The sequence below is a fragment of the Lobosporangium transversale genome (assembly GCF_002105155.1).
Source record: "Lobosporangium transversale strain NRRL 3116 chromosome Unknown BCR41scaffold_46, whole genome shotgun sequence".
In the NCBI taxonomy this organism is placed as follows: domain Eukaryota; kingdom Fungi; phylum Mortierellomycota; class Mortierellomycetes; order Mortierellales; family Mortierellaceae; genus Lobosporangium; species Lobosporangium transversale.
The window spans coordinates 190,281-205,730 of record NW_019029024.1 but is presented as its reverse complement, the minus strand read 5'-3'; the positions used below and the strand labels follow the sequence as shown (position 1 = coordinate 205,730).

Here is a 15,450-nt window from a genome sequence, read left to right as displayed (position 1 = left end):
AAAAAAAAAAAGGCTTTATTGATTATAAGAAAAGATGGGAGAGTTTCTCTTGGTTCTCTGAAACTCACAAGTCTTCGATATGCACAGGATAGACCAAGCTCTCTGTGGGTACCAGTCTAGATGGGAGTTTTTTGGATGACGCAAACTTTTTCTTGCAGAGCTTCAAATCATTAGTCTGTACAAAATTCAGTAGAGCCTGCGTTGTATGGCTCATTAAATACGCGAACAAATCCTACATGATAGCGAAGAAAGACGAGTGAGTAATAAACAACGTCAGATGGCTAAAGATTGCGATTTCGCCAGTAGAGACAATAAGACCATGTTATATCACATATATATACCATCTCTTTATTGTCGCGACTGAAAGGACCAAGCACCCATTGAGGAATAGTTGTGGGGCTTCCAGAAGGTGGTTTTCCAACACCAAGACGAAAGCGGACAAAATCTGTAGTCTCTAAGATGGTTGCAATGCTTTCTTGACCTTTCTGACCTGCCAGACTCTTTAGATCGCCCCCATCTAACAATACATGACACGCAGAAATAGTTGAGGTGATCAGGAAAACGGAAAGCACATAACTGAAGCCAAATTGCAGTTTTATTTACTTTGAATGGCCAAGGACCCGGGTAAAGTGTTGATATCGTCCGAAATCACAATTAGCTTCTTGGAGTCCGTCAATTGATAATAATCCATGACCTTCTTGACAGCTACTCCCGACTCATTCATATAAGTCAGTGGTTTTGCAAGGACTATCCGCAGCGAATTCTACTAATCAAAAAATAAAATAAATAAAGCTATACAAATTTGAATGATTCCTTGCCGCAGTAGCAATAAAGTTAAGAGACCAGAAACGAAATTCCTTACTGAGACGCTACCCTTTTGATATGAGAAAACGACATCATGAACATCAGCTATAATTGATAAAATTGTTCATCGGAATGTGTGCAAATTGTTAGCCCAACGCAGACACTTTGGTAACATCGGCTTGAGAATAAAAAAAAAAAAAAAATTCAGGCATTTAGCTTTACCTGATAATGCCATCCTACGTTGGAATACTGGAGGAACATTCGACTTTTGGTCCAAAGCAATGACATTTGCGAGATAATCTATGAACAAAAATCCAGCTTTTTTTTTTTTTTTTTTTTTTGAAAAAGTCGACATATTAAGCTAATGTAGTAGATTATAAAGCAACAATGTCAATGGAAGCTCATACATCATTGGGTCAAGTACCATTATGACGAGTGGTTATGTACTCTTCGCCTAGATTACCCAGCCCAACAAGAAGGAAATCAACAGGTCGAGTGGCCATGTGAAATAGAGTGTAGTGTTGGGTAGTATTGGAGCGAGCGTGTTTAAGAGAACGAGTGAACAATGGTGAGACCATGAATTTATAAGTTTCTATGCACACGTGTTTTGTTGAGGCAAAAGACTTTTTTCTTAAAAAAACAAGCTTAATATATGGGACGAGATGTTCAATAGAATTAAAAAATATTTATTAATGTACAGTACACATTCAGCTTCTTTTCTTAAGCTTCATAAATATTAGCTTAGCAATATTCCTCGTCGAAGCATCCAACTCTGACTGGGCCCTCCTTGACACCACCAATGGTCATGGCGGCGTTGATCAAACCTGCGATACCAACACCAGCAATCAAACCACCACTGACAGAGTACATGAGGCGTTCGTGAGATCTGATGTTGGTGCGCTTCCAGATGGCAGAAGCGAGCCAACCGCAGAGGATGGCGACAGGGTAAACAGGTGAAGGGTTGATGAATCCAAGACCAACAGCGTTCAGGTTGATCCAGTAAGGCTTCCATGCATCAGGGACGAACTTGACACGAACAATAACGTTGACGACTCCAAGGATACACAAGACGATGGTCAAAATCATCGACTCTCTTGGAACGGAGCCCGTACCAGTCAAGAGTTTGCACACATTCTCCCATGCAACGACAGCAGGGGTTTCGAATTGACAGTTTTTAATGCTTGAATCAAGCACACATGGGTAGGCCTTGGTGTAAAGCAAGAACAGAGGGATGGCAACAGCAATAGCAAAGACTGATCCAACCACCTGGGCCCAGAACATGGCCTTGGGAGAAGCATTGAGCAACTGGGCAGTCTTAAGGTCTCCAACCATGTCAACAGACTGAGAGCAGACTGAGGCAGCAATGTTGGCGCACATCAAGTTGGTCTTCTGAACAGTGGCAAGATCGGCACCAGGAACACGAGAGAAAACTAGCTGAGTGACCTTGGCAACAGCTCCAGTAGGGTTGATATCGGTCTCACCTGAGGCTTGAAGACCAACAAAGGCGAGCATGAACGACAGAATGAGGGCTCCAAAAGTAGCATAGATGGGAACATTAAAGCTCACTTTCATGACGATGATAGTAACAATGCCGGAAACAAGCAAGCCGCTGAGCCACCACCAGGTAGGAATCAATTCGTGAGCAGGAGTAGTATCTTTAGAAACATAGTCAGTATTCTGTTCCACAGCTCCCTTCTTTTGCAGCTTGCGGATCAAGTTGCGAGCTTCGTGGACAGCAGACAAAATACCATGCTTGAGTGACTCGTAGCGAACTCCGAGTTCAGTGAAAGCAGTGAAGACCATCATTCCGACACCAGGCCAAAGGAACCATGACTGAGCAGAACCAATGGCTGGTGGAGGAGGAAAGCCACCACGTCCGGTCAAATAGCCGGCAGAGGTCATGAGAGGACCAGCAATACCAAAGGCAATCAGCTCTCCTAACAAGAACGAGAAGACAGTGCTTCCAGGAGTCATCAAACCAGCGCCAAAGAAGGCCCAATCCCAGGAGAAGGCCCAGCCCCATACCCTATCAGCATTCATCAATGCATCGTAACCAGTAGCCTTGCCAATGAGGAAGAAGATGTGAATAGTCGTGAAGATTCCAGGAATGAAGAATCCGATAACAGCCCAAACCATTGCAAAGATGAAGGAGGTCATCATAGCCCTGCCAGCATCACGAGCATCCTTAGCAGCTGCGGAACCGGCCCTGTGCAAGTTCTTGATGGTCTCAGCAGCGGCACGTGGGGTGGGGAAAACGAGATCCTGGTTGATGACGAAGTGAGAACGGAGGGGAACAGCAAAGAGCATACCGAAGAATGCAGCACAGGCAGTCCAAAGGAAAAGATCAGCAATATGGTCCTGAGGATCTCTGCTACCCATAAGACCCATGCGGTACATGGCGGGAATAGCAGTGACAAAACCGTTGGAGAGACCTCCAGAGGAAGTAGCGGCAGCTTGGCAGACGGCGTTCTCTTTGGGTCCAAACACAGAGCCGGTAACCTTGGACATGGATTTAAGGACCAAGAAACCAAAGATGGAACCCCAGAGGGCAGCACCAAAGGACCAACCGATCTTTAGACCCAAGTACAAGTTACTTGCAGCAACAACGCATCCCAAAAGTGAACCGACAATCGATGCACGCCTAATACCAAGTCGTTGGAAATGAGGCGTTAATTTTTTATAATAAAAACAAGAATAGAACAAATTAGGACTGACAATCGTCTAGTCATCTTACCAAGTGAACTGCTGGGGCTCATAAACAAACTCCTCCTCTTCGGGATGTTCAGCAAGATCGACAGTTTTGGCTTCAATCTTTTGATCAGGCTCATAGTCGCCATACTGCGACTTTTCATTCACTGGCGAAGCCATGACGAGAAAAAATTATAAATTAATATAGGTGGTATATGGGTTGTAGGGAGGAAAGAGGAGCTGCAGGTGGCGGAATAAGAGGATGAGCAACGAGAGGAGAGGAGAAGGAGGCGGTTATGGTTCTCAAGCGAATGAAGGACGAGGAAACAAAAGAAAAAAGGGGGAGGTCGATCGTTTTTATACCAGAGGATGAATGTCAAAAAGATATCAAGGACTCAAAGAGAGGGCTGCAAGCGTAAAGTTTGAGTTTGGGAGCAAAAAAAAAATAATAATAAAACAAATACATGTACGCCTTCTCACGCGAACGATGCATTTTGAGATGTTCCCAGCAGGTTAGAACCTTCTGTCGATTGGAAGTGAATGAGTGGATAGAAATGTTGATTCATCATGTGGCACCTTCACTGTTGGAGTTCTTTTAGTGTTATTATCGTCGCAAGAGGCGCAATGGTAAGAAAAAAAAAAGAAAAAAAAAACTTTTTTTTCCTCTAGTGTTTCTCTGTCCTAAAAAGGCGAATGTTAAAAATATTATTCAATAATGCTTGTGCGAGCAGCATTGTTCGTTACAGGGTTGTTCTTTCGTCTTTTTTGCAGTACAATCTAGAGAGGCAAAAAAAAAAAAAAAAAAAAAAAAAAAGAGGTGGAGAGGAGGGCGGTTCAATGATGCTTTGAATGTGAACAATCCTTGTTTGTGTAATGGTTGTGTGTGGGTATGTGTGTGAGCACTTGGAACCTTGGTTTGAAAAATGAAAGGGTCTGGCCCAACACCAACAATGCAGAAGAAGAAGAAGAAAAAGAAAAAACCTTCCGGAAGAGTGACCACAGACCTATGGGAAGAGATCCCTTAGAGTTGGGTCAGCCAGTATACTTGTGAAAGAGTGTGAGAGAGAGAGACAGGAAAGAGACACAAAGCGCAACGAAAGAGCCAGGTTTGTTGGTAATGCAATTCATTGGTAAAAGAATTCCAAGAAATAATTTTGAGTAAACAAGGCATAATCATGTACGGATGATATTGCATGGTTTGCAATCACTCCCCACGGTCATTCATTTATGATGCAGATAGTACATAAAATATATGAACGTTCGTATTTTAGTTTACCTTGTATTTAATTCATTTTCCTCTTATCCAATCAATTAAAGCTCTAAAATGAGCACGAAACTTTCTCAGGGTTAAGTGTGTGTTTAATCTTATTTGGCTTACAACCATTTCATGGTCTAAAGACTACAGACATGCATAATCTTAACAGCCTGATTTAGTTCATTATTAAATAATGAGCTTCATGATTATGATTATGATCGTGATTATGAGAGGAATGACTCTCAGTCCACCATCATATGATTCTACACTTGAATGCCCAGCAGTTTCTTCCACATAAAAATGTAGGAAATAAAGGATAATACCTTTTACATTGTGTTCAACGACATGTAGAATGTAGACAAGCACTGGAAGTTTGTATAACATTGTTCTTTTTTTTTTTTTTTAAAAAAAAAAAAGCCCATTTTGTGTGTGGATGTGGATGTATGCACGCACACATGCCTGTGCTCCCATATTATGTCTCGCCGGAACTGTCCGTGTATAAACATGACGGAGGATCGTTCGGATCGACTTCCACTCCATTATAAGCTTCTGTTTGGTGTATGTCTAGAAAAGAAGAGGAACTTTATTTACAAACTCATTTGTTTACATGCATCTTTTAATCGTACCCATGGAATCAAAGCGATTGGTCAAACTCGCACACGGACATCCCTGGGAACAAATCAGTTATCCTCCTATTAAGCATTAAACAATTTAGCTTTCTCGGGCTCGTGAGAACATGAATTACATTAATCTATGGACATGAAAGACTGAAGAAAAAAGAGGGTTGGAAAAGAAAAAAAAAAAAAGGTTCTATTCAACCCTCGCAACATCATTCACGAATGGTCTCATCGCCATCGATCGACGCTAGTCAATCCTGTTAATTAATGTCCGTATTCTTTTGCCATGTGTACAACTTGCCATTCGTTCTGTGCATTGTGTCAGATTTTAACCAGGCACGCTTTTCTTTTTGGTCAAAGCACATTTCACTTGAAAGGGATCATTCCAACCAAATACCATTTATACATTTATATATATAAATATATATACCCTTTGCTCCAACCATCTCTCTCTTTTTTTTTTTTTAAGAGAAAAAAAAAAAAGAAAAAAATCCTTATGCCTATTGTCTGTTTACACGCATGTCCCTGTTCATGTACTCAATAGTATTTGTTCTTCCTATTTTCTCCCATGACTCTGATGAAAACCCAAGTTGAATGGATCAACGGATCAACTCCTATTGAGCTTTAACACATATTCATAGCCCATCATATATATATATATAATAATTATCAACTTGCCACAGAAACGAGGCAAGTAGAAAGTCACTGCGTAATGCAGAAAAGTATTATATAATATTTATAATGAATTGACCATGGAACTCAAATAAAGTAAAAAAGATTCGGAAGCACTTCCGAGCTTCCATGCAGACGGCCATGCGCCACAACACTCTTACCTAAAAACTCTTCTTCTCGCTTCCCCCCTCCCCTCTTTCTCCTTCGAGAGTTGTTTGTTGAGTTGTGTGGAAATACCATGATCACAAGGCTACTTGTCGCAAATAAATGAAATGGATGAACTATTGTAAATCTGTTACTGTTTACGTTCCCTACCACTCATTCCTTTCATTTCAAAACCCCTATCTTTCCTTAAACCAAATCTCTTTCCAAGGTTGAAGTTGTATATTTTGTAAGCAGGCGGTGAATTTATAATACGGTTCTTTTTCTTTTTATCTTTATTTCCGTTACTGTTAATATTGTTATTTTTTATTAGTACAGAAAACATCAAAGAAATTTTGCACGCAATCATATGATAGTTTTTACGAGTTTATTATATTTAAATATCATTATGGTACAAGGTGAAGGAAGCTACAGTCGCCAATAGTTTTTTTTTTTTTTTTTTTTTTTTTTTTTCTCATCGTTTTTTTAGCAGAGAATGCCATCATCACCGCACCCGACTCTAACAGGACCTTCTTCAACACCACCTATGGTCAAAGCAGCATTGAGCAAACCTGCGATACCAACGCCACTAATTAAACCAGCACTGACAGAATACATAAGACGCTCATGGCTCCGTATGTTTGTACGCTTCCAGATATGTCCAGCTGTCCAGCCAACCAGCATGGCAAAAACAATGCTAGGTGAAGGGTTAATAAATCCAAGGCCAACAGCGTTCAGGTTGATCCAGTAAGACTTCCATGCATCAGGGACGAACTTGACACGAACAATAACGTTGACGACTCCAAGGATACACAAGACGATGGTCAAAATCATCGACTCCCTGGGAATGGAACCGTCGCCGGTCAAAATCTTGCAAACATTTTCCCATGCAACGACCGAAGGGGCTTCGAATTGGCATTTCCCAGGAAGATTAGGGTTGAGTACACATGGATAGGCCTGGGTGTAAAGCAAGAACAGAGGGATGGCGACACCAACAGCAAAGACTGATCCAACCATCTGGGCCCAGAACATGGCCTTGGGAGAAGCATTGAGCAACTGGGCAGTCTTAAGGTCCCCAACCATGTCAACAGACTGAGAGCAGACTGAGGCAGCAATGTTGGCGCACATCAAGTTGGTCTTCTGAACAGTGGCAAGATCGGCACCAGGAACACGAGAGAAAACTAGCTGAGTGACCTTGGCAACAGCTCCAGTAGGGTTGATATCGGTCTCACCTGAGGCTTGAAGACCAACAAAGGCGAGCATGAACGACAGAATAATGGCTCCGATAGTGGCGTAAACTGGGACGTCAAAATAGAAATACATGACCAGGATAGTAAAAATGCCTGACACAGCAAGGCCGGAAAGCCACCACGAGGCAGGAATCATTTCGTGAGCAGGGGTAGTATCTTTAGAAACATAATCGGAGCTTCTGACCAAGGCTTCCTTCTTTTGCAGCTTGCGGATCAAGTTACGACCTCCGTGGACAGCAGACAAAATACCATGCTTGAGTGACTCGTAGCGAACTCCGAGTTCAGTGAAAGCAGTGAAGACCATCATTCCGACACCAGGCCAAAGGAACCATGACTGAGCAGAACCAATGGCTGGTGGAGGAGGAAAGCCACCACGTCCGGTCAAATAGCCGGCAGAGGTCATGAGAGGACCAGCAATACCAAAGGCAATCAGCTCTCCTAACAAGAACGAGAAGACAGTGCTTCCAGGAGTCATCAAACCAGCGCCAAAGAAGGCCCAATCCCAGGTAAAGGCCCAGCCCCACTCAGCATCAGCATTCATCATCTTTGTATAGTTGGCAGCCTTGCCAATGTAGTAAAGGATATGGATAGTTCCAAAGATTCCAGGAATGAAGAATCCAATAATGGCCCAGATCATGGCTGTGGCAAAGGAAATCATCATAGCCCTGCCAGCATCACGAGCATCCTTAGCAGCCGCGGAACCGGCCCTGTGCAAGTTCTTGATAGTCTCAGCAGCGGCTCGTGGGGTGGGGAAAACGAGATCCTGGTTGATGACGAAGTGAGAACGGAGGGGAACAGCAAAGAAAGTGCCGAAGAAAGCGGCGGTCATTGTCCAGAGAAGTAGCGATACAACGTCGTCACTTGGAGTCCGGTCCTTCATGAGACCCATGCGGTACATGGCAGGGATAGCAGTTACAAACCCACTGGAGAGACCACCAGAGGCTGTGGCAGCAGTCTGGCAAACTGTGTTTTCTTTGGGCCCGAACACAGAACCTGTAAACCTGGACAAGGATTTAAGGACCAAGAAACCAAAGATGGAACCCCAGAGGGCAGCACCAAAGGTCCAGCCGATCTTTAGACCCAAGTACAAGTTACTTGCAGCAACAACGCATCCTAATAAGGAGCCTACGATTGCAGCACGCCTAGATGAGGTACGTCCAGGGGAGTGAAGCAGAGAGAGAAATGATGTGTTAAAAAAACAAGCCGAAACAGTCCAAGCACGTTATATACCAAACTGTTTTTGTTTTTAAAAAAGTCTCGAGTAAAAATCAAAATGTGCAAGAGCAATTGGGCGTACCAAGTGAATTGGTGAGGCTCATAGACAAACTCATCTTGATCTGTTAGATTGCTTATCTCCAAACTGTCTTCAGTAAGCTGAGTGGCCTTTTCTTGAGTATATTCATTACGTTCTGACTTTTCAGTCGTGTTGTATTTTGATTTTTCAGCCATGATATGCCTATGGGTGAAGAGGAAGGCGGCGATGAGGGCCGTTGATGAAGAGTGTAGGAGCGAGGTTGCGGTATGCGTGATATGGAGGGGCAGGTGAAGAAAGACAATGGATGATCAAAGATGGAGTGAGAGATTCCAAAACGGAGGAGGGTGGAGAGCCTACCCTTTATATGGTTGTTGGATGCCGGTGTCCTCGACCATTGATTTGCAAAATGTAAATAATGCCGTAGCTGCCAGAGTCCTTCTTAAAGGAAATCCAGAGGTCTCGATTGGCATTTGTTTCATTCCATAAAAAACGGAATATGACCCGCTTCGTTTGTGATAGTTTTATTGAATGAGGGGCGGCCAATTAGTTTGCAAAATTCTTCTACCGATTTGATCATCGCTTTAGATTAGAAATATTGTCTCGTGGCCCGCCAACTTTGATCCAAGGCAATTGCTATTTTGGTTCTTACAGGATTAAATTTTCATTGAAAATGTTTCCACATGGTCAAAAGTGATTCTCCTTGGTCATAGATCTGGATCCAACGGAACCTGCTAAACGTTAATCTGCTCAGGAACCCTCGTGGTAATACCTTATCTCGATAGATTAGCTCTATATTGACATTGTTTTTTATGGTCTCAATATTTGTTATCATTATCGGCGTCAAGGAAGTTTTGGAGATAAAATAAGCCTGGTAGTCTTAAAAAGTGCTCACTTCATTTCACTGATGTATGATGTAAGTATATATGTAAATCAAACATATATGGAATAGACAGCTCGGGACTCGTTCCGGTCAAACACAAGGCACTAGCCTGGCTTATGAATGAATAATATTGGGACCGAGAAACTTTAAGACAGTTCACATGAGACAGAAGCGATGGGAGCCTGTTGTTGGCTACGTATCACATTGTATACAGAATACAGTATAAAGTTACCTTGCTTTTAAACGGTATGTCTAGAGAACTTAGAAATAAAAAACCAAAACTTCATTGTCTTGATTTGGATTGCGATGTATGCTTCTTCATATAATCTATAATGGATTATGATGCCAAATCCAGCCCTTTTTCCATTTAAGGGTATTATGTTTCATGTCTGTACGTACAAGACATGTGTCCGTTTTGTGGCTTTTACTCCGACACTTGTCCTGAAATTTGAATTGACATCAAATCCATCGAAATTTTAACAATGTCATCATGGCATGCTAAAGATCTCTTTCTTTCTTCTTTATTTCACGCCTTCATTCCTCCATACATTCATATACACAATAAAACAATAAAACCTACAATACACAGAGTAGACTTACCCTCTCCCCTGACTAAAGCTGAGAAAAATAACGGCACATTCGCATTTTCAAAGGTTCATTCCTGCTTGCTCACTTTCAAAATGACAAACAACAACGAAAAGATTTTATCCAATTTCACCTGCATGGATTTGGAACAAAGCACCAGTCAGACGAAGCCAACCAAGTCAAGTACTCGCACTGGATCCACTCGTGCAGCACCGAGGAGAAAAAGAGTTATTCTGACTGACGAAACGACTCCAGAGCCTTCACCAGTGGCACAGACTGCTAGAGTTAGTGCAAAGTCTTTTAAGCGCCCTAGGCGTTGTGAGGCTGATTCTTTATCCTCAAATTTCCTTCACTCCGGCCCATTGACAGAGGAAGAGCTGGCCCTGGCGAACGCACGGAAGGAGTCGGCGAGAAGTGTGCTGCAGATGATTTTAGATGATCCAGATTCATCGACGACAGTGAATCAATATAAGACACAGCTCCGGCTGTGGGAGGTATGTTGGATCATCAAAATGTCGCTATGAGCTATCTCAGACAGGCTATCAAACTAGACGACTTGGCTAATTCTCTTTTTTGTTTTTAGCAATACTGCAATGAAAATTATCAAGGTGACTGTAGCGTCGATGCGAAACGCATGCTTGAATACTTCACAACGGTTGTCTTCAAGCGAACAGTAAAGCGATTGATCGGCACAGATCGTTGCTATCGTGGCGCTATTGGGTATGCCCAGCAAGGTGGAGGAGATTCTTCGAATTCTCAGGCTGGGGAAGACGCAGTCTATGAGGGAGAAGAGATCGACGAATTAGTCGAGGCAGATATCGACGAACATGAACTAAGCGACATGGAGCAGAGACTGGAGACATTAGATAATAGCGAGCAAGTTGATGACGACGACGGCCAAAGCATAGACCAAGGTCAACAACAGGGACAGGGACAGGGTCAGGAACAGGGTCAGGAACGGAGACAGGGTCAGGGGCAGGGACAGGAACAAGGACAGAAACAGGAACAGGATGAAGATCTGGAGCTTCAGCTGAGGTCATTAGCACAGAGAGGTAAGAAGGCTCCTCCCTCCTGGGATAATATGGAGCCACCTGAAGGAGTCGACCCACATCAATGGCAGATTGATATAGCATTGAATGATGAGGAGCGAGCATCACATGAAGCTGTAACTGTTGGGGGTTCAAGCAAGAACATCACGCCGAAGCGGAAGACTGCAGCCGTTATCAGGACTGAAAATGAAAGAGAACAAGGTATGTAAAGATAACCATGTATTAATATATAAATTGTCAGTACTGGGATCCAAACCTTTGGGAAGGCTCCGCTATCACGCGTACCCCAGGTGACAAGACACCATGGCTGCAATTCAGTGTTAATTATCAATATAAATAGCCTACTAAATTATGACTTAATAAATCATTCCTTAATCCTGCATCCACCTTAATGTATCTTTGATTGTTGCAATTTGGTTGATATTTTTTATTATACAATTACTTTTTTTTTTTTTTTTTTTTTTTTGGATATACTTTCGCGTTTGTAGTTATCCTGCAAGCACCAGAGGACAAACATGGCAGCAAAAATGTCTTTGTTCCTCTCACGCTGGGGACAGTCGCAAATGTTAAGAAGGCTTTGCAATACTTATGGAGGCAACAGTCTTCTTCGACAGCTCCGTATCCCAATCCCGCCCCAAACCCAAGAACGGATGTACCACTAGCGGAGGCGATCAAAAATTATGGAGAGAAACTTGTCCATCACAAAGTAACGACAGGCACCTTATCCCGCACTGCCACCTGTGCCGTACGAGAACCTTACAACACTAAAATGTACCTGCGTATGTTGGCCTTTACATGGCGCATGCTTCCGACGGTTGGAGTAAGCGGCAGGCGACCTTACGACAGTGTTGCGCGATTTCAATATATGAGGGAGAGGCTATGCCTCCTTGCACGCCATCATATGTTGCTGCGGGATGAGGATATCCGAAACTTGAACCTAGCTAACACATTCAATATTCAGACCCGTCACCCCGCGCCAGGGTCAAAGCTGGCGTCGGGGCTTGTCTTCTGCATCACACGTGGAAAGACAAACCATAAAGGTGTCGAACTCTATGCGACAGCTTATCGACATAAGCTGTTCTTAAGGTGCACCGTGGGCGGGTTTGCATTTTATATGCTAGAACGGTTCCAAGTAAATGATGCCGTCAGCCTTGACGCGAGCGTATGATTTTTTCTCATTCAATTACACGAAGTGACATATATCCTTATTTTTTTTTTTTTTTTTTTTTTTTTTTTTTTCCCTATTGTAGGTGTTCAAGGAGCCTCTTCTCAATTTTGCGGACCCTGACGAGTGGTACAGCATCAAGGTGCTAACAGGGGGTGGCACAAGCCAAGAACGGTTAGAGAACCGAAAGGAAGCGCTTGTTGGCCGAACCCAAATGAGCACTACGGCGGCTGTAATGCGTGCCTGCGACGTGCATTCGGCCCAAATTACGCACTCTGGTCGATATGCAGGGGTCTCGGAAGCCTACGAAAGAGGCTTAAGCCTGGACGATATTCCACTTGGGAAGGTAGCTACAAGAGGCAGAAAACTGTTGGCTGCATCCTTGAGCCAAAAGAGGCTGAGAAAATACAATGTACAAGCAATCCATTGTCGTGAAATTTGTGATATTCCAAGGTGTTTAGCATAAGTATCATCCAGAAAAAAGCATTATCGTCAACACTATTAACAAGACAAAACACCATCAAAGCGCTATCAAAGCATTTTTAACTCGACTCGGCTACCAACGCACTATAGCAGAAATAATTGAATACTTCATCAATATAAAAACTGTCTTAATCATTAACACTGTCTCTACCATAAAAAGATTTTGTCTATTTCGCTTCACAAATCCATTTTGTGGAAAAAGATTTGTGAAGCGAAATATAAAAATTTTGTGACTTGGTATCCTTCTGTGTCCACCTGTGTCCGCCTGTGTCCATCTGAATGGACACAGGTGAGCAATTTCGTTTCACAATCTATAATGGATTATGATGCCAAATCCAGCCCTTTTTCCATTTAAGGGTATTATGTTTCATGTCTGTACGTACAAGACATGTGTCCGTTTTGTGGCTTTTACTCCGACACTTGTCCTGAAATTTGAATTGACATCAAATCCATCGAAATTTTAACAATGTCATCATGGCATGCTAAAGATCTCTTTCTTTCTTCTTTATTTCACGCCTTCATTCCTCCATACATTCATATACACAATAAAACAATAAAACCTACAATACACAGAGTAGACTTACCCTCTCCCCTGACTAAAGCTGAGAAAAATAACGGCACATTCGCATTTTCAAAGGTTCATTCCTGCTTGCTCACTTTCAAAATGACAAACAACAACGAAAAGATTTTATCCAATTTCACCTGCATGGATTTGGAACAAAGCACCAGTCAGACGAAGCCAACCAAGTCAAGTACTCGCACTGGATCCACTCGTGCAGCACCGAGGAGAAAAAGAGTTATTCTGACTGACGAAACGACTCCAGAGCCTTCACCAGTGGCACAGACTGCTAGAGTTAGTGCAAAGTCTTTTAAGCGCCCTAGGCGTTGTGAGGCTGATTCTTTATCCTCAAATTTCCTTCACTCCGGCCCATTGACAGAGGAAGAGCTGGCCCTGGCGAACGCACGGAAGGAGTCGGCGAGAAGTGTGCTGCAGATGATTTTAGATGATCCAGATTCATCGACGACAGTGAATCAATATAAGACACAGCTCCGGCTGTGGGAGGTATGTTGGATCATCAAAATGTCGCTATGAGCTATCTCAGACAGGCTATCAAACTAGACGACTTGGCTAATTCTCTTTTTTGTTTTTAGCAATACTGCAATGAAAATTATCAAGGTGACTGTAGCGTCGATGCGAAACGCATGCTTGAATACTTCACAACGGTTGTCTTCAAGCGAACAGTAAAGCGATTGATCGGCACAGATCGTTGCTATCGTGGCGCTATTGGGTATGCCCAGCAAGGTGGAGGAGATTCTTCGAATTCTCAGGCTGGGGAAGACGCAGTCTATGAGGGAGAAGAGATCGACGAATTAGTCGAGGCAGATATCGACGAACATGAACTAAGCGACATGGAGCAGAGACTGGAGACATTAGATAATAGCGAGCAAGTTGATGACGACGACGGCCAAAGCATAGACCAAGGTCAACAACAGGGACAGGGACAGGGTCAGGAACAGGGTCAGGAACGGAGACAGGGTCAGGGGCAGGGACAGGAACAAGGACAGAAACAGGAACAGGATGAAGATCTGGAGCTTCAGCTGAGGTCATTAGCACAGAGAGGTAAGAAGGCTCCTCCCTCCTGGGATAATATGGAGCCACCTGAAGGAGTCGACCCACATCAATGGCAGATTGATATAGCATTGAATGATGAGGAGCGAGCATCACATGAAGCTGTAACTGTTGGGGGTTCAAGCAAGAACATCACGCCGAAGCGGAAGACTGCAGCCGTTATCAGGACTGAAAATGAAAGAGAACAAGGTATGTAAAGATAACCATGTATTAATATATAAATTGTCAGTACTGGGATCCAAACCTTTGGGAAGGCTCCGCTATCACGCGTACCCCAGGTGACAAGACACCATGGCTGCAATTCAGTGTTAATTATCAATATAAATAGCCTACTAAATTATGACTTAATAAATCATTCCTTAATCCTGCATCCACCTTAATGTATCTTTGATTGTTGCAATTTGGTTGATATTTTTTATTATACAATTACTTTTTTTTTTTTTTTTTTTTTTTTGGATATACTTTCGCGTTTGTAGTTATCCTGCAAGCACCAGAGGACAAACATGGCAGCAAAAATGTCTTTGTTCCTCTCACGCTGGGGACAGTCGCAAATGTTAAGAAGGCTTTGCAATACTTATGGAGGCAACAGTCTTCTTCGACAGCTCCGTATCCCAATCCCGCCCCAAACCCAAGAACGGATGTACCACTAGCGGAGGCGATCAAAAATTATGGAGAGAAACTTGTCCATCACAAAGTAACGACAGGCACCTTATCCCGCACTGCCACCTGTGCCGTACGAGAACCTTACAACACTAAAATGTACCTGCGTATGTTGGCCTTTACATGGCGCATGCTTCCGACGGTTGGAGTAAGCGGCAGGCGACCTTACGACAGTGTTGCGCGATTTCAATATATGAGGGAGAGGCTATGCCTCCTTGCACGCCATCATATGTTGCTGCGGGATGAGGATATCCGAAACTTGAACCTAGCTAACACATTCAATATTCAGACCCGTCACCCCGCGCCAGGGTCAAAG

General features: G+C 43.1%; 3 protein-coding genes across 3 annotated transcripts; all 3 read right to left on the bottom strand.

Annotated features, from left to right (window-relative positions):
• Positions 1-11: 11 nt before the first annotated feature.
• On the bottom strand, positions 12-1,345 carry BCR41DRAFT_361128 (peptidyl-tRNA hydrolase). Its single transcript, XM_022025468.1, has 6 exons — positions 1,229-1,345; positions 1,027-1,122; positions 863-909; positions 604-763; positions 342-517; positions 12-232 (listed from the first exon to the last, which is right to left on the bottom strand). Exons 1-6 carry the CDS (start codon positions 1,305-1,307, stop codon positions 65-67), a joined length of 726 nt encoding a protein of 241 aa, XP_021877520.1. The 5' UTR covers positions 1,308-1,345; the 3' UTR covers positions 12-64.
• A 126-nt stretch (positions 1,346-1,471) lies between these two features.
• On the bottom strand, positions 1,472-3,900 carry BCR41DRAFT_389273 (OPT oligopeptide transporter protein-domain-containing protein). Its single transcript, XM_022028106.1, has 2 exons — positions 3,539-3,900; positions 1,472-3,445 (listed from the first exon to the last, which is right to left on the bottom strand). The coding sequence occupies exons 1-2, from the start codon at positions 3,670-3,672 to the stop codon at positions 1,546-1,548; spliced, it is 2,034 nt and encodes a 677-aa protein (XP_021877519.1). The 5' UTR covers positions 3,673-3,900; the 3' UTR covers positions 1,472-1,545.
• Positions 3,901-6,663: 2,763 nt separating this feature from the next.
• Positions 6,664-9,053, bottom strand: BCR41DRAFT_389272 (OPT oligopeptide transporter protein-domain-containing protein; the record flags this gene model as incomplete). Its single annotated transcript, XM_022028105.1, has 2 exons — positions 8,725-9,053; positions 6,664-8,569 (listed from the first exon to the last, which is right to left on the bottom strand). Exons 1-2 carry the CDS (start codon positions 8,874-8,876, stop codon positions 6,664-6,666), a joined length of 2,058 nt encoding a protein of 685 aa, XP_021877518.1. The 5' UTR covers positions 8,877-9,053.
• Between the last annotated feature and the right edge of the window lie 6,397 nt (positions 9,054-15,450).